The following is a 27829-nucleotide window of genomic DNA, read 5'->3' as shown; positions in this document are numbered from 1 at the left end:
CTAAAAAGAATAAATTGTCATGTAATCCTTTTATTTGATTATAATGAATTTTCTTCGTTACACTTTTACTAGCTCTATTTTCTGTCTAAACAACAAAACAGGTATCATACAGTGTGTGTAAGTATCACTGGCTGTTCTCCAAATGGTTGAATTTGCTTTTTGCTTTTCCATTATTTTAATTAATTGGTGTCTTTAAGTACTGAGCACATTTCTTTTGCAGCCTTCACAAAATGTTTTTCCCCCCCCGTTCCAGCTGTCACTTAGATGTTGATATGTAAAGCAAAATGGCAAAAATCAACACCCAGCACTCCTACCCTGGTACGCACAGACTGTCTGTCAGAACTACTGATGAAGATATTGAAAGGCTTGAAAATGGCTGTATCAGGTAATGTATTCCTTTTATCACAATCAGGAGGAGAGATTTGCTGCAGAATTTGTGGCACTCCTCTAGCTTTGCATTGTGGGAGTGTTGTGTTATGTTATATTATATTATGGCCCAGTGCACTTAACTGACTTAACAATGTATATCCAAAGTACAGAAGAGACATCAATAGGAAGGTTGTCGTGGCTTGCAGTTTGGGAACCAGCATCTGTTACCTCAGAAATAAAACCCATTTTCACATCAGTGGGAATTACACCAACCCAGTGAGGAGAACCCTCTTCCCCAAGTCACCACACAAATTGCAGGGACTGTGCTTCCACTGTCTGTGGGATTTGGAGAAAAAGGGATCCTCCCAGTGCCTTGGCGTGAAAAGCATCAGGAAGGTTTTTTTTAAAAATGCTTTCTGCAAATTGGCTTGTTCCTGTGATAGGGAGCATTTTGAGTGTATAAATGTTGACATTTTTATACTGAATTTCCAGAGCCTCTCAGTGTACCTGCAGCTGTAACAGTTTCTGTACACCTTTTTTGTTTTGATAGTTTTAAAGTGGCTGTTTAAAATGTGCCTGTGAGCTTGCACTTCTGTTGTACACAGTGCCAGTCATTTGTCCAGTCTGGGCAAACCCTGCTGGGCCTTCAGGAAAGTGTCTAATGATCTGCAGCACCTGCACAGACTGGAAAATTAGTCTTTTGACTTGCTATGGTCAGCCACCTGCACTATGTGGACCTCTATCAGCCTGTCTCTTGATGTTCGAATGTGTACCCAGACAGGAGCACTCAAAACCTGCAAGGCTGCTAGGGCTGCCTGCATTATGATAATTTTGGATTGCATGCTCTTGGCATTTAGTATAGTTGTGATCCCTGTCCTGTTCGAGTTGGTCCTTCTTTTTTTTTTTTTTTTTTACTTTCCTTACATGATATACCATAGAATCATAGAATCATAGAATTGGCTGGGTTGGAAGGGACCTCAGAGATCATCGAGTCCAACCCTTGATCAACCGCCAGAGTCACTAGACTATGGCACTGAGTGCCATATCGAGTCGCTATGATCTATCATGTAAGTGTACCTACACCAGTGAAAATGGAGCTGATTTTATTTGGTACAGTGTGGCTTGCTTCACTTTGTTATACTTCCCCATGGTGTCATTAGGGAGATTTGCAAGAGCTATGTCCCTTTGTCTCTATTTGCAGTGATATCTCAGAATCAAAATAAACTTCCTCTTTTCCTTTTTTAATGTCCTTTTTGTAGAGGGTATCAGTGACTGACAGTTTACAGAGTGGAATTACTGGCAAGGATGTGAGAATGTGGTTATAAAGGTTTAAATGTAGTATTAAATCACTGAGCTCACCTGCAGTTGCAGAGGCAATGTCTTGCTTATGACAGATAAAGGGAATGAAATACAAATTGCACTTCATGATGATGATGGTCTTGAAGAAGTACTTATTGAAAAGGTTTGCTGTTATCGCTGTTAATTACAGGAGTTCACAGATGAATGGAAAGCTACAATCTTACTCTGCAAAAGAGATCTCATATTTAAGTTTTTGATGAAGTGATTGGTAGTAAGTATATACAATACCTTTGTAAGAACACTCAAGGAATTCTGCTACATGTTTAATTCTGATTTGTTTTAGAATATGTCCATATCAAAAGACAAATCCCATCCAAAATGTCATCCCTGCTTTGTCTTGTAGCAAAATATGCAGCTACAGACAACAGAGAAAAAAATCTAGAGTAGCAGCATTTCTCCTTTCCCTGTGTCTCCCTCCAGCTCCTGTTGGTGATAGTTCAAGAAAGTAACTAAACACGGTACTTAGTTCTCCTTAAAGTCAGTGGGTGTTAAATTTATGCTTAACGCACTTAAATGCTGTACTTAAAGGCTTTTCTGCTGTTGAATGTGGTATTAGCAAGAAAAAGCATTCACTGCAACACTTAAGAGAAAACTAACTGCTAGTGATGATCTTCAAACTTATTCTTAATTATGCTGGAGCAGTTGATGCACATGTAGTGTAGTGTGCTATAAAGTTGGTCTATTTTTTTTAGAATGATAATCAACAATTAAAAAAAAAAAAATGAGGCTTCATTTTTAAAATTCAGCCTCTGTACAGAAACAACTCGCTTAGGACAGGCAGTACATTAGCTTACAGGCACAGTTTGGCTACCTAAAAGTTGGAAGTAGGACTGAGCTATGTCTCCTGGCCATCTGGATTTCAATGCCTTTATATGAGTCAGTGTCTGAAGTTTCTGCTGTGCTCAGTGTAGATGTAGTCAGTACCAACAATCTGTGGCACCTGGGAAACTGTTCAGCTTACGGTGAGGTTGAGTAGCTCTTCAGGCTCGTTGGCTGTATTGATGAGAGGTATTTAGTTGCCTAAAATAGGCATGTAAAGCTATTTGAGATGCCATAAAGTATCTGAAGCCTTTAGCTGGAGCTAGTGGATTTGCAGTGAGACCTGTGTGCTCTGGAGAGGTCAGATAAAGAATTTTTCAGATAGTCCAAATGGTACCAAACTCCTATATTGAGGCAACTGAATCAAGCCTTAAGATGGCAACAGACTGTAATGGGAACTTAGATGCTCACCTTTATATTAGACACCCTAACTTAGGTTGATTGTGGTCTGGAGCCAAAGTTTACCCTTCAAGTCTTGCTCATTGTCATTACTCAAAAGGGTTTCAGTAATTCCTGTTCAACTGATCGGAACTTCAAAAAATTACTACTAAATGAAAAGTCTGGATTATTTGCATGAACTTTATGTGGAAAAGTGGTCTGGTAGGGTTTGCTTGTATATCTTATTGCAAATTTAGAGCCAAATTATGTCAAGGCAAGGGACAGGTACAGATCAGGTGTCGATGTAAATATCCTTCCTAGAGCTGACTCCACTAGACACCCCAAAGCATGGGAATAAATGAATTTGCCTTTAGAGAGTGGAAGAGGCATGGAGCAGAAGCGTCAGTGTCAGTGAGTTTTCTCTGAAATACAGTGACATTGTTACCCCTGGGGAATTAAAGTATTTTTCAGCACAAGCAGAGGAGGTGCAAACATCTGGTGATGTTTCTGATTTGTAACCTGCTCTTTATTTCTCAGTGCACCATGTGTTCTCTGCTGATGTTGATTTCAAGCCATGTAAGACCCTTGAATAGCAATGGCAATGGTTACTCTTTTGCTGCAGATACCCGTCAGGCTTTTGGATTCCACAATGAGTCTGTCTGTAAAAATAAAATAAAAGCTATGCTGCATGCATTGAAGGTGTAGGATCAAAAGCCAAATCTATTAACTGTCCCTCTGCATCAGTGTAAGTGAGGCCTCTTGTGTTACCAGAACAGGGCAGAGGAAAGTCAGAAATGAGTGTATGAGTTTCATAATAGGGAGTTACAATAAGGGAAGGAAGACTTCATTTTAGATGTACATTTGGATTTGCATTTGTGTGAATTAAAGTGGGATATGTTTGTAATTGCTGTGAATTGCTGTGAAATATCAGACAGGTGCTTTCCTAAGAGTTGCTTCTTGGAGTCCTTTGTGTATTGTTTTCTGATCCTGTTGCAGATATATATTCAGATATATACTTTTAATATTGTTTCCTTAAAATGACTGATTTTCCTGAGTTATTTACATATGCTATTGATATGTTTATTTCGTAAGGTAAACGTGAATTTATTTAGTTTGTTGTATTAAGTTGTAATACATACCTGGCTGCAGAAATTAAGGATGCACATGTAGAATAATCAGAAAATTGTTTTGTTTTGGTTTGGTTTAACAGTCAAGTAAGTAAAAACCCCCAACAAAAGATACTTAAAAATTTTAGTAATTGAGTCCATAATCTACCCAATTTGATTCCAGCACCTGAGTCTTAGTGCTTTGCATTTTTTCCCCTACATAATACAAATTTTCCAGTATGACTGATCTTTTATTGATAAGAATTGACCAGAGCATAATTTAAATAATTTAAAAATTTTAATTGGTTTTATGGAACTTCAGATTGTGTTGGAAGGTGTTCAGATCGGGTTACATTAAACTTGCCTTTTTTTTCACGTAGTCTGAAATGTCTTTCTACAGATACATCAAAGGCAAAAGGAGGGGCAGGGAAAACCTCCATTCTTTGTTGGACATGGGGGGAACATAGTTACCAGTGATGAGGAAAAGGCTGAGGTATTTAATGCTTTCTTTACCTCAGTTTTCAACAGTAAGACAGGCTGTCCTGAGGGCAGATGGCTTCTGGGGCTTGTAGAGAGAAATAAGAAGCTGAGTAGCTCCCCGGTAATCCTGGAGGGAACACTTTGTGACCTGCTGAGCCACTTGGATCCTCAAGAGTCTATGGGACCAGAGGGGATCCACCCCAGGGTGATGAGGGAGCTGGGAAAGAGCTGTCCAAGCTGCTCTCCATCATCTACCAACAGTCCTGGATCTGGGAGGTCCCAGATAATTGGAAGTTGGGGAATGTCACAGCAATCCACAAAAAGGGATGAAACGAGGACCCAGGAAACTCCAGGCCTGTCAGCCTGACCTCAATGCCTGGCAAAGTTATGGAGCAGAACATCCTGGGGGCAATCACACAGCGCCTACAGGATGGACAGGGGATCAGACCCAGCCAGCACGGGGTTAGGAAGGGCAGGTCCTGTCTGACCAACCTGATCTCCTTTTATGATCAAGTGACCTGCCTGGGGGATGAGGGGAAGGCTGTAGATGGAGTCCCTCTGGACTTCAGCAAGGCCTTTGACACCGTCTCCCATAGGATTCTCCTGGAAGAGCTGTCAGCCCATGGCTCAGGCAGGAGCACTCTGTGCTGGGTTAGGAACTGCTGGAGACCCCCAGAGAGTGGTGGTGAATGGTGCTGATCCAATTGGTGGCCGCTCACCAGTGGTGTCCTCCAGGGATCAGTGCTGGGCCCAGTTCTGTTTAGTATCTTCACTGATGATTTAGGTGAGGGGAGTGAGTCCACAATTAGCAGATTTGCAGATGACACTAAGCTGGGGGGGGAGTGTGGATCATCTGGAAGGCAGGAGGGCTCTGCAGAGGGACCTGGACAGACTGGAGAGTTGGGCTGATTCCAACGGGATGAGGTTCAACACAGCCAAGTGCTGGGTCCTGCACTTTGGCCACAACAACCCCATGCAGCGCTACAGGCTGGGGACAGAGTGGCTGAGAGCAGCCAGGCAGAAAGGGACCTGGGAGTCTGGATTGACAGGAAGCTGAACATGAGCCAGCAGTGTGCCCAGGTGGCCAAGAAAGCCAATGGCATCCTGGCCTGTATCAGTGTGGCCAACAGGGCCAGGCAAGGGATTCTGTGCCTGTACTCAGTGCTGGTGAGGCCACAGCTTGAGTCCTGTGTCCAGTTCAGGAAGGAGATTGAGGTGCTGGAGCAGGTCCAGAGAAGAGCAAAGAGGCTGTGAAGGGATCCAGCACAAGTCCTGTGAGGAAGGGCTGAGGGAGCTGGGGCTGTTCAGCCTGGAGCAGAGGAGGCTCAGGGGAGACCTCATCACTCTCTACAACTCCCTGAAAGGAGGGGGTAGCCAGGGGGGTGTGGGGCTCTTCTCCCCAGTAGCTCACAGTAAAACAAGAGGGCATGGACTTAAGCTCTGCCAGGGGAGGTTTAGGTTAGATATTAGGAAGAAATTCTTTACAGAGAGAGTGATCGGGCATCGGGATGGGCTGCCCAGGGAGGTGGTGGATTCTCCGTTCCTGGAGGTTTTTAAGAAGAGACTGATGTGGCACTCAGTGCCATGGTCTGGTAACTACAGTGGTAGTGAATTAAGGGTTGGACTTGATGTTCTCAGAGGTCCTTTCCAACCTGGATAATTCTGTGATTCTGTTTCCACATTGAAAGCACAGGGTTTTAGAGGGTGCCATTAAATGCTCTGCAGTCACTGCTAGCAAAAGGACAGGTAGCTGTTAAAACTCTCAATATTAAGATACGCAAAATGTGATGAGCCTGTGTAGGAACAGCGTAGCACAGCTTTCCACACCGCTGAGGAGTATGGAAGTGATGATGATGATGAACATGGAATGTTAAAAACAGATCATGTACTTAGCAAATATGACTGATAAGTGCTGATAAGTGGATCTAGTAGGACACGTATTGCTTTTTGTACAGGATACAGCTTGTTTAGAGCTCACTCAGCTGCTCTATTCTGCATTGACTGCCTAGGCATTTACTCGAGAAAACCCTGCGCTCATAATTCTTAGCCTTTTTTTTGTTGTCAGCAGATTTATTGTCGAAGTAACTTCAATAATAAAGGAGACTGGGACTAAAAAAACTTTAAAAAAAAAAAAAAAAGCATAGTTATCAGTGCATTTTAGATAGTAGTTTTCAACTCCTGCTTGGCTCTCCTTCCCACTGATTCTCATTCCCTGCACAGTTTATCAAAGTACAAAATCATGTGATGTTCATTGTATTTCAGTATGCCTATAAAAGATAATAAAATGGGAATACTTCAGAAAAAGTCTGGTTGGCCTGATTTCCTGGGCCTGACCACTGTGTAGGGTTTTCTTAGCTTGACAAAGAATACACTCAGATAATCTTTTTCTCAAATTAAAATTCTACTTCAAAGGATTCTTGAAGTATTTTAATCCATGTTTACTTTGTTTTCTGTCTTTTTATTTATAACTTTATTTTGTGACCCTTATATTTAACTATCTATATTTAGAGTAAATACTAGAACTCAGTGTACAGTCACTAAAAGCTGTTGAGTTACTGCATCTTAGTGGAATTGTTCTTATTTTATGGGTCACTGATCAAATACAAACTTGTTATCCATCCAAGCTTGAAATAAAAGACACTGGCTTAAGGCTCCATGGAAAGCTATCAATTTCCACAAAATGCAATTTTTTTTCACTTTTGAACTGGAGCACTTAAAATTATTTTCTACAAACTCTCACTACCTGTATCTGGTAATCCATAGTGGATTTTTGCTCTGTGAGTCTGTTCATTCTCCTCTAGAAGCCATGGGGTAAGATTTTGACATCTTCAATATTCTCGGGACCCACAACATAAACCAGATTATAAAAATTTCTCTTAAGTAGTGTCTATTGATGTCTTCTTATTAGCAGAGAAGAAGAAAATAATTCACAAGTTGAAAACTCTGGGAGTGGCAGAGCTTTTTGTATCATGGTTTTTTGTGTACAAATAAATTTTAATTCTGTTTGTCAGTTTCTCAGCTGTGACTACACACCAAATTTAGTTTCTAATTATCCTTTCATGTTCAAAATGCTGTTGCCAGTTCCTATGAAGATACTGCAAGTATTATTGTCAGTGTTTTCCTGGCAATGCAGGTTAAGAGTCATGTGGGAGTTCTTGTTTGCATCATAAAGGGGTAGCAGAAGTGATCCTTAACAGATGTGAGGAAGTCTTGCAAAAGAATGAAATGAAAGAATGAAAAACACAGAGAAAATCCTAGTAGTCTTACAAAAAAAAATCCAGAGTGAGCCTTGGCATAGTCCAGCTTACCTTGAAGTAAGTTTCAAAACCCCGTAACTGAAAGACAAGGATAAAATTTCACCAGTTTTTCTCAAGCACTCATTTTATTTCAGTGCTAATAAGGAGTCTCAGAGTTATAGGAACCCATTGGTGTCAGCAGACACTACATAAAGCTTAATGTTGTCATCACCATCTGGAGCTGTGTGCAAGTGGGTTGCTGTAGGGCTTGCCAAGTGTGGCAGCAGTCTGCGAGGTACCTCATCTCATCACTGCCAGAGAAGTCCTGAAGATCTGTGCCCTGTTTTGCTATGCCATAGGTGCAGTTCCACTTACAAAGCAAGCAGCATCCCTCTGCAGTTCTGCAGCTGGCAGCAACAGGCTGGACAGAACAGCAGTGATGCAGCTCAGGACTGTCTGCTGGGAAAGCACCATTTCCCCTTTCAGTCCAAGCAAGAGTGAAAGCAAAAGGAGATTTGTCTTTGCTTTTGAGTCATCAAACGGAAATGCACTGGTAGAAATTCGTAGTGTTAAACTCAAACAATGTCTAGGAGAACCACACTGAAAAAAGCAGTGAGTGCTTTTGCTTGGAGTTGAATTCCAGGCTGAAGGAAAGCTGCACCTTACAGGAGGTGTCTCGGAATAGAAAAATGGCTTCCCATAATTGTGTGCCTGTACACTAGAGTAGTACTCATCAGTAAGGAGCAATCAGCTTCTGAGCTTGCTGGAACAAAGGGCAGAGCCTCCACTGACTTCATTTTGTGTTGGATGGCTCCAAAAAAAAGTAGGAATATAGGCTTATATCTCTCTCTTTCTCTTATGAAATGTGTGTCATCTTACTGGGAAGAGTACAATTGCTTCATTGTCACTGATGTAGTGGTGGAAAGAGGTAGATGTCTGCTCAAGGATGTATGGAATTACTAACAAAGAAATTGCTTTTGCAGAACCCATTCACCATGTGAAGATGTGTCTTCAGAACTGCAGAGAGTCATTTCTGGGGATGGAGGACATGTATCTGATTCCCAGACGAGCTCATTCACAGGCAGGGGAGCAATGGCAAGGTAACATGCTAACTCATACTATTTCCAATATTAACTTTTAATTGTCAGAAGAGACTGATCACAATTTGGATGCAAAGTAAGAAGAACCATCACTTTCCAGAGAAAATTGATAGAATCCAGCTGAAGAAAGCCAGTAATAAAGAATGAACTTATTGCTTACTGATTCCTAATAAAAAACTTAGAATTCTAGAGATGCTCACCCAAATTAGTTTGAAGAACAGCAAAATTACTTTTACGTTGTCATATCTGAAAATATATTGAATGCTGAGAAAATGCATGAAGTGAGGCCAGAGTGTAAATGGGTGTTTGGCTCTGGCTGATAGCTGGTGCAATATTTATTTATTGTTAGACATAACAATAGTTCCCTTGTTGGTAGATGGAGGGTGAAGACAGGAGCTCTTATGTTGAGAGTGCAAGAGTTTCTCTCAGATTTTAGAATCCAGTTATATTTACAACTTAGTAGTCAGTGAAAGTCAGATCAACCATTTGCTTAAGTTATTTACTTTAACTGGGACTTAAACCTGAAGTGGAGCTTCCAGAACTTACAGTGTCTGCTTTAAATATTTCTAGCTGAGACTGCAGAGCTCTGTCATCACATAACGTTGTTATATACAATACAGAACATATTCAATTTAAGGATAGTGTGTTTCAAAGAGCAAAGAAAAATTATTATAAATCTGGAGTACTTTAAAGAGGATTTACATTTCAGACTTTTGGATGGTGCAGAATAAACTTGTATTCCCCTGTTTGGTTGTCACATATTGTCACCACTGCACATAGATTACAAAGTCTTCAAGATGTTGATTTTGGGTTTGGGTGGAAGACATTTATAGGTGTGTGGTTGGTATGTACATAAAGACCATGAATATATAAACTCATATTGAAAACTTCCTTTTTAATTTGTGTTTGTATTGTTCTTTACCCTTTTTTAGGATGATCTGAATTACACACATGTATAACTACAGTTACATATGCTCTGAATATGCATGGAAGCCTGTGATGAAAATATGAATGCTTAGCCATTTAAATATCCTCAAGGATCTAAGACAGTAGCATCTTCAGCCTTCACTGAATTACTCTGAATCTAATGCATGGCAGAAATCAGAAAATTCTGTTTCTTTTTTCACATAGAAAAAATTTTGTTTGGTAAAATTGTTTGCCCCTTAATGAAAAGGTCTCATCAAAATATGTTTTTTTTTAACGTAAGTAAGATCAGCCATATCAGGAGGTTTCTATACCGCTCCTTATGGAAGAGCTGAGTTGTGTTCAGGCAGAGAAAAATTCTATATGCAGTAATTTTTTTAATAGAGTGAGAAATCTATTTAATAATACCTGAGTTTTATGTGAAGCTTTTATTTTTTTGGTGTGTGTTCTTGCTAGGCTTTGAATTCTCTTAATTGTTGGAAATTGTTGGTGATTTATATGGTGCTATATTGGTATAGCAACTAGAAATATCTTTTTCACATTTTTGATATTACTCCAGGCTTTTTTGTCCTTTTAATCAGGGTAAGAGAACCTTGGCAAGATCTATGAGGAGGTGTAATTAGGCCTTTGAGAACTGCAATCAAGAGGCAGATGTACTTTACCACAAGATCTAAATTGTTCATATCAACCTCTCTGTGAATTATGAGCATATGTAATAGTAGCTGATGCAGACAGCATGTAAAGAGCTTTTCTTTAGTGGCCCAAGGTCTCTGTAAGAAGTTAAGCATTGCTCAGGATTTCATTATGCTGTTTTCAAGGCCAAGTTTGGGAAACCTGAAATAACACCACTTTCACTCAAGCTAGACTGCTGGTAGGAAATAATACAATATATTGTGTGGGTAATAAATTTAATCACTTTTTCTAGGTTTTAGTCTCCAGTATTTTCTGTTTTTCAGAAACATGTTTGTTTTTGAACTTTGACAGAAAACGTTGTGAGGATTAGTAATGTGAATTAGTGGGTAGAGAAAAAGATACATTGATAACTTATTGTATTGTAATGATTTTTTGCTTATCTCATTCCAGTGCTCTGCTAGAAATTCAGAATGAGGAAACAGTCCTTCTTATTCAGTAGGCAGGTTATGTACTATAGGCCATTAATATGTCTGCAGACAGACCTTTTAAAATCACAGGGAAAGTGGCAGAATTTTTATCATTCCTTATTTCAAAGTCCATCCTCCCTCACTACCTATTCAACTATTTTTTCCACTGTGTGTACCAGCCCGTGATCCTGTATTTTGTATCTCCTAATTCTGTCAGTCTGGGATTCCTGCATTATCACATTATGTCAGAAGTCTGTCAGATGTCACCTGCCCCACCCCAGCCACTTGTTTTGCCTTCACTTGGCAAGAATATTGTTCTGTTGCTCCTGTGGCACTGGGACAGTAGACTAGGAACTGATTTTGTGAGATACTTTCCTGAGCCACTGCAGAAGGGCACGTCTGAAATTGTGGGCAGTGACTGGGTTCACACAGCTGGTCCATCACATTTATTTTCGTGATAGGTGGAGAAGTGGAGAAGAATCCTCCAGGACTACTCTTGGCAGGGATGATTTAAGCCATCTGATGTTCTTGTCTGGTTCAGTCAGTGTTGTCTGTCTGTTCCACACAGGCTGTCACGATTTGTTGTGTCTGTGAGATCTTGGGCCACAAGACATTTGCAACATGAAGACCAAAGACCGGATTCTTTCCTAGAACGGATCCGGGGGCTGGAGCTGGTGGAGGTGTCCAGCAGGCAAGCGCACATCCGCTCCTTTCTGAGCAGCCGTGAGAGGTCTGGGGGAGCAAGGTAAGAGGATGTGTTCATGCTTTGAAGGGAGACAGCTGAGGCTATGGTATTTGCTTGGTGATTAGGATGTAAGTTTTATTTTAAGAAGAGGATAAGGAGCTTAGTGTAGAAGATAAACAGAGCATCTAATGCTGCCTGGGGGTCTTCATGTAACTGAACTATGACAGCTTTCAGCAGACTTTCTCTTTCCCCTTCAAACACACTGTGGCAAAGATCTTCAAGTAAAGGATCATCCTGCTTGAGGCAGAATGGTTTCTCAGAACTCGAATTTTATCATGTGCTACCTGTGCAGCTTGATGTTGCTACTTTTCTGCTAGCTTTGCTACCTTTTTACTGAGGATGAATGCAATTTCTGTTTCAAGAATCTAGGATGTTGCTAGTTGTGGCTTTTCAGGACATTCGTGTTATTCACAGTGTTATCTTTGAGTATTAGGAAACTGCAAACAAGCACTTGTGCAAAGTGTGTCATTGCTTTGTTACACCTACTGAAGAGTTCAGCTGCAAGCATTACAGAAGATTTCTGATGTAAAAATGAGAAAATCTTTTGTCTGCTTACTTAACTTAATAGCACATCCTAGAAGACAGGTTCAGATTTGTCTTAAATTTTTTCCATCACAGCAACAGAAGCTTGTAAGAGAAACCTTTGTACATTTACAGCTTTTTGACTTGAATTATTACTACTTTATGAATATATGATATGAGGTTTAAATTTAACTTTAGCTAAGAAAGGAGAATGAAGTCCCAAGACAAATGCTGGCTTTCTGTTTGACATTATGCTTTGAAGCATGGGCTCCCATATTTTTTTGCATACTTAAAAATTGCTAAGTAAGCAAGTAATAAGTTGATTTGTTTCAAGATCTCAGCTAGTAATTCAGATTAAAGCAAGAACTTTTGAAAGGCTGTGCACGATACAAGACAGCTGGATTCATTGTAGTCCATCACAGCCTTCTTATCTTCACTTGATCTGCTTAGAAATTCAGCTGAAGAGCACATTTTGTTGAAATAGCCAGGCTGTCTGATTTTTCAGCTGCCTGCATCAGTAGAAACTGCAGATTCAAAGTAATTGGAGAGGACAACATTGATACTGGCCCAGCAAACCTCTGTGTAAGGCTATTGGAAGTAGTGAGAAAGCATCCTTGCTTTCTCATTTTTACCCTGTTGCCAGATGACAGTAACTCCTAGTTGTTCTGTCATGAAGGTTTAAATCTGCAGCAATGGTAGGTGTGCTTGTAACGTATCCACAAGCCTTGGCACTGCATCTGTGAAGACTTGAAAAGACTGAAGAAAGCTTAAAATAGTAGCTAAATGAGTACAGGGCTAAAAATAATGAGGTGCATATTGCCATGCACTAATATGCCTGAGAGCAAGCTTCACACATGAGATGTGGTCACAAATGTGTATGCCAGGCACATCGTAAAAAGAAACTGGTACCTTGAAATAGTTATGCAAAGGGGCTTATCACTGCAGTCAAAGTTGACCTTCCTAATCTTATCAGTGCCTATGTGAGAAGCTAGTAAGTCAACCCATCATGCCTGTAAACACGTGTATGAAATACCAACAGTCTTTACACTCTTTAATGTGTTTTATTTAACTCTCTGCAGTCATTGGCCCTTGGCCAAGTTTAATGTCAACTTTAGCAACAACACCAACGAAGAGTAAGTACTGGCAACTTCCAAACACCTTTCTACTACTAGCTCCTTTTATTTTTCCCTTTCCAGAATAGTAATGTGTAGTATAAATTCCTTATCTCTTCCTAAGCCTTCCTTAAAAATATAGTTTTAATTTAAAAATTATAGTTCTCCTAGTCTGAACAACATCCTTCATGCTCCTGGTCAACTTTTTTTTGTCTGAAGTTACTCTTACCTCTGGAGGAGTGAACTTGATGAAGCCTTTAGTCCCTCCATATTCTGGTTCAGCTGGCTGATTTCACTGCATTGCCAATTGGTTTATTCTTCAGTTTTAAAATGTGATTAATGTACTCATTTTCTAATAGTGATTTTCCTCTTTTAGCATAGTAGTGCCTTTTTGCAAATCAAGTGCCCCCCAAATTTCACCTTGTCAAATGAGAAGTGGATACTGACCAGGCTACCAAGAAAACACTTGTGTCCAATCTAAATGAAAACTAACCAGAAGTTTAAAATGTGTGTTTAAGTTCAGCAGATAATTGGTGCAGATATAGAGAGAGTGGCAGCCAACATAATAAGGCTTGCTTTGCATCAGAAGCTCTGACAGGTGTCCTTTGGAGTCTGTTTTATGTATTTAACAAAGTATCTCACAGTGCTATGTCAAAGAGAAATCTCTTGAAAAGGTACAGAGGTCCTGTAATTTAAAATCACCCAATGCCAGTTGGTGGGTATTTTAGAGCACAGCTATCTGAGGATGTATCTGCTCTGTAGCACCCAGCAGCAAATCTGTTCTCATACATGGTGATAAATAATATTTTCATTGTTTTTCAGATGAAAGCAAAAATCAAAAATGATAAGGACAATTTGTGATTATGTCAGAAATACTTTTCTGACAGGAAATTGTTTTGTTTTTGTTTTGTTTTTTCTCCAAATAGCTCCATTACAGGCTAGCTCAAACTGTGTATTTGAAATGTTGCTGCAGACCCTTTGTGCACATAGCTGAACAAGAGATCTTCCTGCTTCTGAAGCAATTTTTTGGGGTTGGTTTGCATAACTTTTATTAAAAAGGAAAATCAGTGTGCAGCAAACAGTGACAGAACTGTGGAGAATTGTATTTAGATTGATATTAAAAAAAGGGCTAGAAGCCTGGAGCATAGCCTGTAGTATGGGCCCAAAGGATTGATTAGGATGGGAATACTGCTTTCTTACTTGGTTTCTGACAATGACTTTAATATCCTCCCAATTATTTTTAAATGAAGACAAGAGATGTCTGCCTACCTGCCTGAAAGTCTGAAGCATATTTGATTTGCAAAGTACTTGACAGATGAGAAATGCAAATATTTGACTCATTCAAAGATGATGACAATGTTTTTATAAGGGCTGATGAAGACTTTTTTTCCCAAGTCTGAAGATGCACGCTCCCTCTATGGTGCTGGAAGTACAGAATGGGTACCTCTGTATTGCAGGGAAAGAGGACAGGCAGAAACAACTGATTTATTTGCTGGCTACTGGATTCCATTCTACTCAGTAGTACTACTAAAAAAAAAAAAAAGATGCAGGTCTTTTTGAAGCTTTAGGGCTTTTATTACGTTAAAGATGGAAGAGTGCCTGCCCTTGGGGAAACCGTAGGTGATGCTTTCAAGTCTTTGATTATGGCCAACATTTTCCTCTGAGTGATTTCCACTGCCATACTACAAGTAGGTGAGAGTGTGATAAACTGGGAATTACCACAACAGAGAGATGGGCAGAGATCCTAGAAATGTAATAATCTCACTTATGAAAGATACCTATAGTTGACACAGGAGTTTGTAGGAGATCTCAGGCCAGAGAAGAAGTACTGGCAGTAGGTGGTGTGTGAAATAATTATTTTCACTTCTTTTAAAATAAAACATAAAAGGAAGTCGGAATTGCCAAAATATTTCCTCCAAAGTTCACCAGCACTGAGACTTCTTGATTGATTGTCTGTCTCAACTTACTTTGCCCTGCATAACAACATTCAGAAATGTGCAGTTGTCCTATCCTCTGGAAATTATGTTTGCTGGTAGTTCTTCCTTTCTGGTGAGAATACCAGACATTTGAAGTATTGAGGTCCTATGCTAATGCTAACAACAGCAATTGAATTAGCCCTTAGGTAAGGCACCTTTCTTAGTAGTATGCAGTGAAATCCTGACATGTTTTTAAACAGGAAATAGTTTTCCAACCCAATAGATTGGAAAGAGAAGCCTTAAAAATCCAGGGGCATCAGTGACAGGGAAATAAATGCTTGAGTGGCAGTTCCCACTGCCATGTAGAAATCAGCCTTGGTAAATGAAAAAAATGTTTCTTACACATGTTGATGTGTAAATCAGCTAACCCAAAAATTCTTTTCTTGTCTGGTTATGCTGCCTACCAGTGTATGATGTTAAGGTTCAGCTAGGTAGGCATTTCTCTGGACATGGAAGTGTGTAGGATCTCAGCATTTTTTAGCAAAAGAAGTCTAAGCTTTTCCCAGTTACTCTCTGGTGCTGCATCACTATGGAAAAGACCCAGGTTAAGAATTGAAAACAGGTTCTCATTGGTGATAGGTGAAAGCTACTGCTAGACCTATTATATTTATCCTAAAATTGGTGACTGTCTTCTCCCATGGTGTGCTTCTTTCTCCCTCTAACAAGTGCATTGCCTAGAACGTGCTGCCATTCAGAGTGTGGATTTTTTCTCATCTGAGTAATGCAAGCAGGTGCAATACATGCAGTACATGAAAAGCACATGTTCATATCCTGTGAACAGCACTTTTTCAACTGATACTGAGTATCCTGCCCTCACTGTGGGATGTTGGTGTCATTGAACTAATTTGTCCTTTATTGACACCAGTGCAGGGGGACAGTCAGGACTGATCTTGGCAGTTCAGAGAACACTTAGTGCCCATGGGAGCAGGAGGCCATGGATTTCATCCAAACCAGACATTCTGTGTGGAGAGTTCTGCTAATATATGCATTATCCACACACAGTTGTGTCAGGAATGTTTAGTCTTTTCTGTCTAACCAATGGGGACATTTTCTGCTTCAAGGAATAAAGAAATTCCAAGTACAGAACAGAGTGGTCTCAGACAATGGTTTTTCTGCTTGTGTGAGTGTAGTTCTTCAGCTTACACGGTTCTTGACCAATGCATGTAGCAAACTGAGCTCTAAGATTGACAGAATCTTAGGTAAATTGTTAACTTTCTGCAGTTTTAAAGAGGATGTGTGGACCTATCTACATAAGTTAACATAGCTCAAGAGTCTTCAGACAAACCTGAGCATGGTGGAAGTCAAATCCATCTTTAAGCAGCTGTACATACTTGAGCAATATGAAAATCCTTATTTAGAATTAAATATTTCAGCTTGGGTCTGTGCTGGATAATGTGAAATTAATAAACATGGGGACAATCATGATTCCATTAAGTCTAAGTTAAATTGCCATTGCATTTAGGTGGGATGGAATCTCATGCTTAATGCTCAGCCTTTGAATGCAGAGGCAATCAAATACAGGCAGAGCAACTTGAGCATCTCACACACTGACACCTGCACCTAAACTGGGGAATCCATTCTTCTTTACTGTTGATGGAAAGACAAAAATCCTTCTGGGGCACAAATGATTTTGTAGATGAGATGTGGACTATCTTGGAAATACAGTAGATCTGTACTGTACAATACAGGTCTAAAATGTGTTGGCTTAATCATGTTGACTATAAAGCTTTTATAAAATGACTGTTGTGTAGTTAAACGAGACACATCTCTTTACATTTGCTGGTTTTGTTCAAACATTGACTGGGATTCTTCTCTAAGGCAATTGTGGAAGCCCAAGGCAATTAATTAGTTATAGCTATGTTGATTTTAAAAACTGTGAGAGGAAATTCAGCCTCATTTCATTTAATTACCATTGAAGCTTCAGGCTGTCACTCTGAGGGTTCGGATATGCAAATAATGTTGACAGTTTGTTAAGCCATTTCAAGTTCTGTTACATTTTGATAGATTTCTTTTTTAAATGCCTGAGTTCTAAAGAATGAAGCAATCTGAAGCATTTCATTAAAATTCTCCTGATATACTGATGTCTTAAAAAGGTCAAGAAGGTGTGGGTAAATAATGCACAAATCAGCCAGCTAGTTACCTGATGTGATAGAGTAGTGGCATCAGTTCAAGAAGCCCCAGCCTCTAAACCCTTTTTACCAGCTGGATCCCTGTCCTGCTCTGTCTAGAGTTTAGTCTAGTTTCCTGTACCTCAACACCCAACCTCTCCCTTAACTGCTAGAATATCAGTAATATCGCTAAGACTTACATTATGTTGTACAGCAAAAAGGAAGAAAAGAAAGAGGTTAAAGAGGAGAAAAAAGAGGAAAAAAAAGAGGAAAAGAAGGAGGAAAAGAAAGAGGAAAAAAAAGAGGAAAAGAAAGATGACAAAAAAGATGACAAAAAAGATGATAAAAAAAAAGAAGAGTAAGTATGAAGAATGAATGTGTGCTTGTAATACACCTCCTACACTACAAAGCATGGTATGACATGTAGTTGTAGCAATTCCATGACTTCTATTGTTCTACAGGCTGCAGAATGTAAACCTGTCAAATTTTTAATGTGTTTTCCCCCTTGGAAAGGTGCAACTGCTCAACAAACTTGTTTCATCTTTAAGGCCTGTATTAGACCTACCATGAACAACTTTCTAGGTCAGTAAATGGGAATTTACAGCAACTTCTCAACAATTTGGTTTCCTGCTGAAGATTCACTTTTCTGCTACAAGGACATTTTAGGATGCTTTGCACAATGTTTTTGTTGTACCAGAGTGTCTGTTAAGATTCAAAGCAGAATAACCAGAAGGTTGTTTTGAACAAAGAGCAAAAATCTTACATGTAGAAAATTACAGATTTTAAGTTCAGTTATTACCCTTACTATCATATTTAATTATGGTTCAGTTCATTAGTAATGGTCATTAAAGTTCATCTCTGCTGGCAGGAGGTGCTGTATTACTGCAACAAAATTGCATCATTTTAATTCTTCTGAGAGAAACAGATCCTACTCTTGTTCTGTTCTCCCAAAATTGACTGAAACATAGTACAATTCAGTATTATCAGTCATGAAAAAATAACAGTGATATAGTGCATAAAAAACCAAGGCATTTGAATAGACATCACAGTTAAGGAGTATGCTGGAGTAATATGCTTCAAGTTTGTATGTATGTCTATGGTGGCATCTACTATGTAGGCATGGGGGTATTTTAAAATAATTTTTTTTTTTTAGAAAGCCTATGTTCTAAGGATCCTCTTTCAGCTTCAATTATTGTGTAGTGAGAGGCTGAGCTTTGCAGCAGCCTAAAATGTTTAAAAACATTTCTGCTGAGGAAACGAATGTTCTAATGTTTAGAAGGTGGTGTCTTTTGTCACATGAAGACCGTATTTCATGGTCACCAGTTTTGATGTGGTGACCAGTTTTTTAGAAGAATTGGCTTAAAACCTGTTGTGAAGATGGCAAAGTTAATTCCTTTTATATTAAAGCAACTTAGTCCACTAACATCACCTTCTAGACATTCAGCTGACTGCAGGGCAAATGCCAGAAGTACTCACAAATATAAAAAAAATTTTAAATACATTTTAATTTATTTATAGTCTTGGGGATTAGGAAAAGTCACACAAATACATATTTCCCACACTGTTACACAGATCACACTGTCACAAGTTACTTTTGGAACAACTGCTGCAGCTGTGGACCTCACAATCCACTGGTAGTTTTTCCCTCTGATTACATACCACGTGCCTGATTGCTTTATATTCCACATCAACCTTTCTCATGTTGGGGAAGGGCACTCCTGAGCATACTCTACATGTGCCATTAACCATGCTGCTCTAGAACTCTTCTTTAAATTCCAAGTCTGTAAGCTTCATTTGGCATCTCTCATTGTTATGAAGGCTAAGGAGCCAATACTCAGAATGTGTGAAATTTGTTTTTTCATAATAATACATGTTTTAGTTCTAGCCACACACTATATGTGTGTATGTGCCCAAGCATTTGAATAGGTACATGTTTTATTTGTTTAAATATTGTGCTCAAAGTTATTTCCATAGTAGGATTTGCCAAAAACATCAAAATTAATCTGCTATGTAAGGTTCTTTCTGTATCAAAGGACCTTTGAATGATAATAGGAATGATAATAGGAAACATTTAATGTTTTACTTTTGTTTTCAGTGGGGATCATATGCAGAAATACTGTGGTTTTCAGCCTGGGCAATGTGAATGTCTGTGGTTTTCATTCTACTTGCACTTAGTTTTTCTGTGGTTTGGCTGAACAAATAAATAGAGCATATCAGATGGGATGAAGCTAGTGCTTGGTATCACATCTGGAGCTGCCTGCCCGGATACTTTCTTTCTTAGGCAGCTCTGAGTTCAGCAACTGAGCAGCCTCCAGAAGAGGGAGATCCAGCAGGTCACTTCATTACATTTCCAGTATAAATCTGCATGTTTTACTTTCCAGGCCGAAAAAACAGGTCTTTGTGATAGATCCTTCAAGCAATATGTACTACAACTGGCTGACCATAATTGCAGCACCTGTGTTCTATAACTGGTGTATGCTAGTATGCAGGTATGAATTTAAGTTAATACTAATAATTTAGTGTGCCATTATGTTTCTGATGTAAATCATCCTCTTATCTCCCAGAGATATTTTTTGGGTGGCCTGCCCAGACTATTTACACGTTCACACACCCTTTGGGATATATGATATACATACCAATGGGAGCAGATGGCCAGTGTTTCTTTTTATCTTTTTGTCTAAAACCAGGGTTTTTTTTTTTAAGCAGCAAAGCCAGCCCTGCGGCTCTCTGGCTGTGGCCTTTGTATGCCACCTGCTGGCTTGCTGCAGAGATGTCCCTGAACCACTGCAGGCTCAGAAATCACTGCTAGAGAATCCTTCTTTGCAGTCAGCAGAGAACAGAAAGGTGTAGGCAAGTGTTGGGTCATCTTTATTTAGTGTCATACAGTTATGGGTGTTTGAAGGGCAGGAAGACTGTACTCCAGTATTTATTTTCCCTTGTAAAATGTGGAAATCAGATTGAGTCAACGTAATGGAGTGCTGTGGAAAGGTTTCATTTAGGCTGTACCAGATGGCAGGGAGGGATGAGGATGGCTTGCCACTCAGAAAGAAAAAAGGACAATTGAAACTGTCAATATGCCAGATGAAAGAAAATCTAAAATGGCAAGCTACTTTTTAAGGTGGAATTTTATTAACTATCACAAAATATTACTCTGTTATATTAAAAATTAATGAGAAAATTATGCATTTATTGCAAGGGTAGCCCATGGTCAAAATGTACAATCAAGTATAGCTTTAATTTTTTACAGTAGAAATAAAATATTTAGATTATATGATGGAATAAATAATGCAGGTGAATTCTTAACTGTATGCAATTATGTGTTCAATTCTATATTGAGGGAACTATGAGGAAACAAAATCTTAAATATTAATACAGTAAAAGCTTTTTCTAAAATTATTAGCTTGCCACAGATTTTGGCTTCCGTGTTGGAGAATGGATTGAGAATAGGCCTGAGGAGAAGGACTTGGGGATGTTGATTGATGAGAAGCTCAACATGAGCTGGCAATGTAGGCTTGAGGCCCAGAAAGCCAACTGCATCCTGGGCTGCATCAAAAGAAGTGTGGGCAGCAGGTCAAGGGAGGGGATTCTCCTCTTCTGCTCCACTCTTGAGAGACCCCACCTGGAGCACTGTGTCCAGCTCTGGAGCCCCCAACACAAGAAGGACATGGAGCTGTTGGAACAAGTCCAGAGGAGGGCCACAAAGAATTGATCAGAGGGCTGGAGCAGCTCTCCTGTGAAGACAGGCTGAGAGAGTTGGGGTTGTTGAGCTTGGAGAGGAGAAGGCTCCAGGGAGACTCAATAGCAGCCTTCCTGTACCTGAAGGGGGCTGTAGGGATGATGGAGGAGGGACTTCTTACAAGGGCATGTAGTGATAGGACAGGGGTGATAGCTTTAAACTGGAAGAGGGTAAATGTAGATTAGTCATTAGGAAGAAATTCTTTCCTGTGAGGGTGGTGAGACACTGGCACTGTTGGCCCAAGGAAGGTGTGGCTGCCCCATCCCAGGAAATGTCCAAGGTCAGGTTGGATGTGCCTTGGACCCTCAATCATTCTGTGATTTTGTATTTGGGAGTTATGTTAAACAAGACGTGTATCCCACTAAATCAGATGCACGTTTCATTGTAGGGATCTGTGTAGTCCTCCATAAGGGCACTTGTAAGGCATATATATGTGTTTGAGTTTTGTTCCTGAACACCTTTGAATTCTGAAAGATCCTAGTCTCAGTTTAGACATAGCTCTAGTGTGCTGATGTGTAGGCATGGAGATATGCTGCCTGTAATTTTTCAGTGCCAGTAATACGCACTGACATGCTGTTAGGACACATTGCAAGTACTTTGCTTGTGCAGTCTGTGTAATTGTTTTGTTTTGTTTTGTTTTGTTTTGTACCTTTGTTTCTTTAGAGCCTGCTTCGATGAGCTACAAATTGACCACATAAAGTTATGGCTGTTCTTGGATTATGTCTCTGATGTCATCTATGTTTTTGACATGTTTGTCAGATTCAGAACCGGTGAGTCTTCCTGGGGTTTTACAATGTTTTCAGATGCAGCATGGATGGAAAGGCTGGAAACAGAAATTCCCCTGGGGGATCTGGCCAGTGTAGAATTCTGTCTCCAGCAGAGTCCAGCAGTGGCGGCTTTGGGAAGATGAAGTATCTGACCAGCTTGGGTTGTTTTAAGGACGGGACATCCCAACATGTGCACTTCACATCTCTCTAAATTCAGTTCTGTTGGTGTTTAATAGACAGACAAACTCTGACTGAACATCCACTGTAACAGGCTGCATGGGGAAGGGAGAATGAGGCCCTTTGCATGTCATTTTTGGAGGGGGCTGGGAGGACTTACATACAAATAGAAGCTGTTGTGTTAGTTGGTCTCAAGACCAGAAAACATCTCCTGGCTTGTTTCTATTTACTTCTACAGACACAGCCCCAAAATGTCCCTTGAAAGTGTCCAAAACACTGGTCATGATAAATATGAGAGTTCTTTAAAATCTTTTATTTTTACATGTTTTGTTTTTTTGTTGCTCTTGTTTTGGTTTGGGGTTTTTTTGTTTTTTGTGTTTTCTTTTGTTTTGTTTTAAATCATGCTGACAGCTTGACATTAATTATGCCTTGTGACAAATTGTAAACAGAATTACAAGACAGAGGGTAAAAAATGGTGTCCTGTTGGGAAGCACACAACTCATGGCAAGCCAGCTTCTTGAACTTAGCAAAGCACTTTGTTCAACAGGGAGGTCTGTTTCACACAGCAGCCTAAATCACAGAACTGCCCTATTTGGGACAGGATGGGGCTTCAACTTTGTGTAGTTAAAATGTCACCTGTGCCAACTTCTCTTCTGCGGTTAGATCTGTTATTGTAATGGGAAAGACTGAGCAAAAATTGGGCATATCCAGGCAATGCAAGGTATAAAATTTCTATGGGCTGTCCTGGTAATGATTGTACAGTTGCTAAAGTGTGGTTAGAAGGTCAGCTTTGCAGGCCTGGATTGGAACAGAAAAATTGCCACCAAGATCTGAACGCTGTGCAGGTGTCTGCTGCGGTTTCAGGCACTCAGATAAGGAAGTTGCTTCTTATCTGCTTAAATCTAAATCAACTTTCTTAATGCCCCTTCCTGGCTCTGCCTGTCCCTGCTGCCTTCTGTGAGTCTGCAGGGTCCATCCATCTGCCCTGTGGACAGAGGTCCTGGAAGGTTTTTGGGAAGAATGTGACTCCCTGCTGTCTACAAGCAGACCCTGGGCTTTGAGCTGGCATCTAGGTAGCCCCCCCAAATACCATGATCCACATCAGCTCCTCTGTGGTGCGTTCCTGCCCAGTAGCAGAACTGGTTTCCATGTGTTTCACCTGTTTGGTGATTGTGAACTGGGAAGCAGAAAAGATTCCTGTCAGCAACTGCTCATGTTCAGCATAACCCCTGCTTTCAAAAGGGTTTGCTATAGGACTACTGCTCTATGAGGGGACAAAAAAACCCCACCAAAAACCAAAAAAACCCAGCCTGAGGGGCTTTTATCCTCCCTTCAGGAGGAAGGTATTTTCAAAGTTATTTTTTAATAATTGAGAGTCAGAAATTCATCTGCTTGGCCAACTTTTCTGATTAGTTGCATGACTCTGTAAATAAAGGCATATTTGACCGGCTTTTTCAGGAATTTTCTGGGAGGTAAAGCATTGATGGCACAGGAACTGCTTCCACTTGTAGTCACCATCAGTTTGCAGATGCCCAAAGACAGAAAGATGCACACACACATATAGGAGGTAGCTGTATGGATTGGCACACATCCCCAAAATACAGCCATCCTCTGCAGGGCAAAAAAGTGCAGCTTGGTTTTCCATAGCAGAGGCTTCCCTGAGAAGCTGCTGCTTGTAGATTGTGAAGTGATTGGCAAAATGTGGTAATCCCTGATACACAGGGAATGTTCTGCTTTTGGATTGACAGGAAGCTGAACATGAGCCAGCAGTGTGCCCAAGTGGCCAAGAAGGCCAATGGCATCCTGGCCTGTATCAGGAACAGTGTGGCCAGCAGGTCCAGGTCCAGGGAAGGGATTCTTCCCCTGTACTCAGCGCTGGTGAGGCCACAGCTTGAGTCCTGTGTCCAGTTCTGGGCCCCTCAGTTCAGGAAGGAGATTGAGGTGCTGGAGCGAGTCCAGAGAAGAGCAAGGAAGCTGTGAAGGGATCCAGCACAAGTCCTGTGAGGAAGGGCTGAGGGAGCTGGGAGTGTTCAGTCTGGAGAAGAGGAGGCTCAGGGGAGACCTCATCACTCTCTACAACTCTGTGAAAGGAGGGTGTAGCCAGGGGGGTGTGGGGCTCTTCTCCCCAGTAGCTCCCAGTAAGACAAGAGGGCATGGACTTAAGTTGTGCTGGGGGAGGCTTAGGTTGGACCTTAGAAAGAATTTCTTTACGGAGAGGGTGATCAGGCATTGGAATGGGCTGTCCAGGGAAGTAGTGGATTCTCCATCCCTGGAGATATTTAAAAAGAGACTGGATGTGGCACTCAGTGCCATGGTCTGGTAACTGCAGCGGTAGTGGATCAAGGGTTGGACTTGATGATCGCTGAGGTCCCTTCCAACCCAGCCAGTTCTATGATTGTGTGATTCCCTCAGTGGACTTTTCCTTCTGATTGGCCAGGCAGGCAGAGAGTGGGACATCTCCACTTGCAATTGCAGCAAGTGTTTTGCAGTGCATAGGATGCTCCCTGTGAAACATTTTCAATAGCTTGAACATTCAGAGGTACAAAGCAGCACTGCAGCTGCATTGCTCAGGCTGCCTTTTTATGAGAACTCTTACACAGATGCAGTTTACTTTGAGGGCTCTTACCACAGTTTATAGCTTCTTGTAATCTTTAACTATCTAACTTTCCAAAGTGTTTTGAATGAAGGAATAACAATGTACAAAATTCTGCTTAGTAGCTCTTTCATCAGAGACACTAAAAAAGTGTAAACCATTTTCCCCAAATGAAAAGAAAAGTCCTGTCAGCATTAACAATGGACATGAGGAAAAGCATGGCTCAGGGAGGGGAAGAATACTGATTTCTTTATCTCAAGAGTATCTGTATCATTCAGGAAAGGTTTCCAACAATTTAGCACATTTAATTGCTCTTGGTATTTATTTAAAAATATTCCATTCCAACTTTATACACAATTGTTTAACACTTCCTCAACTTTAGTTATTCTCATGCCAGTGATTCATGCAAAATGAGACATTTGAATCTCCCCTTTCTTTTTGCAAAGACACCCAAAAGAAAAAGATAAAGTTGTCCCAGAATAGAGTGGAAACCTTCACAGAGCACTGTGATAATAATAGGGCTACTGTTCTTTATCATTCTTTATCAGCTTTGAAACTTAATTGAAATATTTAAATTTTCAAGGAAATACTTCTCATTAAATGAAATGAACTCACTGTGTATTGCTGTTTGTACACATAACAAATTTCAGTGTTCTCAGGTATCTGAAGTGTCAGTCACTCGGTACCATTGCTGGCATTTTCATTCTAACTCATAAAATATGTATTTTTATTCTTTGAAGGTTTCCTTGAACAAGGCTTACTAGTTCAGGATGAGAAGAAATTACGAGACCACTACATCAAAACTCTGCAGTTCAAACTGGATGTGCTGTCCCTTGTGCCAACAGACCTGGCATATTTGAAGTTTGGTTTGAACTACCCTGAGCTGCGATTTAACCGCTTGCTGAGGATCGCTCGGCTCTTTGAGTTTTTTGACCGTACAGAAACCAGAACCAACTACCCAAACATGTTTCGGATCGGAAATCTCGTCTTATACATTCTTATCATCATCCACTGGAACGCCTGCATATACTTTGCAATTTCAAAGGTCATTGGATTCGGAACTGACACTTGGGTCTATCCCGACGTGACCGTCCCAGAATACGGGCGCCTGTCCAGGAAGTACATCTACAGCCTGTACTGGTCAACGCTCACGCTGACAACCATTGGAGAGACCCCTCCCCCAGTGAAGGATGAAGAGTATCTCTTTGTGGTCATTGACTTCCTGGTGGGCGTGCTGATCTTCGCTACCATCGTCGGTAACGTGGGCTCCATGATTTCCAACATGAACGCCTCCAGGGCAGAATTCCAGGCCAAGGTGGATTCCATTAAGCAATACATGCACTTCCGAAAAGTGACCAAGGATTTGGAAGCCAGGGTTATTAAATGGTTTGATTACCTCTGGACCAACAAGAAAACAGTGGACGAGAAGGAAGTTCTCAAAAACCTCCCTGACAAGTTGAAGGCTGAGATTGCCATCAATGTCCACTTGGACACGCTGAGGAAAGTGCGTATATTCCAGGATTGTGAAGCTGGACTTCTCATTGAGCTGGTGCTGAAACTGAAACCTACTGTCTTCAGTCCTGGGGACTACATTTGTAAAAAAGGGGATATTGGGAGAGAAATGTACATCATTAAAGAGGGAAAACTGGCTGTGGTGGCAGACGATGGCATAACCCAATTTGTAGTCTTAAGCGATGGCAGCTACTTTGGTGAAATCAGCATCCTAAACATCAAAGGTAGCAAATCTGGCAACAGGAGGACAGCCAACATAAGGAGTATTGGTTATTCTGATCTGTTCTGCTTGTCTAAAGATGATTTAATGGAAGCCCTCACAGAATATCCAGAAGCCAAAAAGGCTCTGGAAGAGAAAGGGCGACAAATCCTCATGAAAGACAATTTAATAGATGAGGAAGCAGCAAAAGCAGGAGCTGACCCAAAAGACTTGGAAGAAAAAGTAGAAAAACTTGAAACAGCTCTGGATACGCTGCAGACTAGGTTTGCAAGGCTCTTGGCAGAATTCAGCTCATCTCAACAAAAGGTGAAGCAGAGACTTGCCAAAGTGGAAACCCGAGTGAAAAAATACGGTAGTGGCACCTTATCAGTTGGAGAAGGAGCAGCTGAAAAACCTGAGGAGGAGAAGAAGCAGTAATGGAGTATTTGTATTTCCTCATTTATTGGAGAAAGTTGAGGCATGTGAAAGCCATAAATGTATGTAAATATGTGTGTGCATAAATAGACACTATTATTTTTATATGAACTCAAGAGAATGGTTTTTAGCATTTTTAACCAAAGCAGTATTTTCTTGTAAATAGAACATTGTCACCTTCTTAGGGGGAGAATTTGGTCTGGCATTTGGGTACTTTTTTGTACTGGGAGTGGGTTTCTTAACAAGTCATGCTCAGAATGTCAATTATGTGTGGTACCTTTAGGTCTTGATACTTTGTCTTGTACCACACACCTTGTGTTCAGAAGGCATTGCAGGTAAAGCAGAAGGGATTGCTTGTTTCTTTTCTAAGGGCTTAAAGAAATATTTCTAGCTCTACCTTGCTATCTTAGTAGCCAACTAAATGCATGGATACACAGCTGAGCTTCTCAAAACCTTTGGTCTTTAATAGCAAAGTGTCTGTGCAAACAGTTGGGCTATGGCCACGTAGCAGCACGTCCCTGGGCTGTGTGGTGCAGCCCTGGGTGAAGCAGCGGTGGATGCGTTATGCCCTGAATGAGCTGGGCTCTGCACAAAGGACCATGCTGAGAGAGTAGCAATGCTCATTCACCTCCCTTCTGGCATGGACTGTTTTGTTTGGGGACAGAGTGGGAGACCTCCTCCTTTTCTTCCCCCCCCTCCCCTTTTTTTTTTCCAGCCCAGCTCCATCAGCAGTGATCAGACCCTTGCTTGTAAGGGAGTCCCCAAAAGCTTGCTGGTGGAAAGAATCTGTGGCAATATGGTTTCACCAAACTGGGGAAGAGAAAAGGGGGCCCTAGTGCATAAAGCTGCTGTATGTAGGGTCTTGAGTGAATTGCCTTCCAGCAAGTGGGCTGTTCTGGAGTGAGGCTACCAAGATACTACAGGGCAGGCAGTGACAGGCTGTTCCCCACAGCTTCTTTTCTCCCCTAGCAGGGTTTTTTATGAGGCAGGGAGAACAAGCCCTGCATTGCAAAGTCTTTCCTGCTACTAAGTCTGTATCTGCTTCCTTTTTATTTCATTTAATAATGTCTGCTCTT

The 27829-nt window shown here is 40.7% G+C and overlaps 1 protein-coding gene across 2 annotated transcripts; it reads left to right on the top strand.

Annotated features, from left to right (window-relative positions):
- The first annotated feature begins 252 nt into the window (after nucleotides 1–252).
- On the top strand, nucleotides 253–27109 carry CNGA3 (cyclic nucleotide gated channel subunit alpha 3). 2 transcript variants are annotated; one of them, XM_008498128.2, is made up of 8 exons: nucleotides 253–385; nucleotides 8731–8847; nucleotides 11440–11616; nucleotides 13218–13271; nucleotides 17549–17692; nucleotides 19716–19823; nucleotides 21734–21840; nucleotides 25348–27109. In XM_008498128.2, the coding sequence occupies exons 1-8, from the start codon at nucleotides 285–287 to the stop codon at nucleotides 26754–26756; spliced, it is 2217 nt and encodes a 738-aa protein (XP_008496350.1). In that variant the 5' UTR covers nucleotides 253–284; the 3' UTR covers nucleotides 26757–27109. The 2 variants fall into 2 exon arrangements, with proteins under 2 accessions (XP_008496350.1, XP_030317139.1); XM_030461279.1 differs by lacking the exons at nucleotides 13218–13271; nucleotides 17549–17692 and having other exon boundaries at nucleotides 285–385; nucleotides 25348–26756.
- The last annotated feature ends 720 nt before the right edge of the window (nucleotides 27110–27829 follow it).

This window comes from Calypte anna, chromosome 1 (assembly GCF_003957555.1).
Source record: "Calypte anna isolate BGI_N300 chromosome 1, bCalAnn1_v1.p, whole genome shotgun sequence".
NCBI lineage: Eukaryota > Metazoa > Chordata > Aves > Apodiformes > Trochilidae > Calypte > Calypte anna.
Note: the sequence above shows the minus strand (reverse complement) of the source record. Positions and strands in the feature narration are given on the sequence as shown.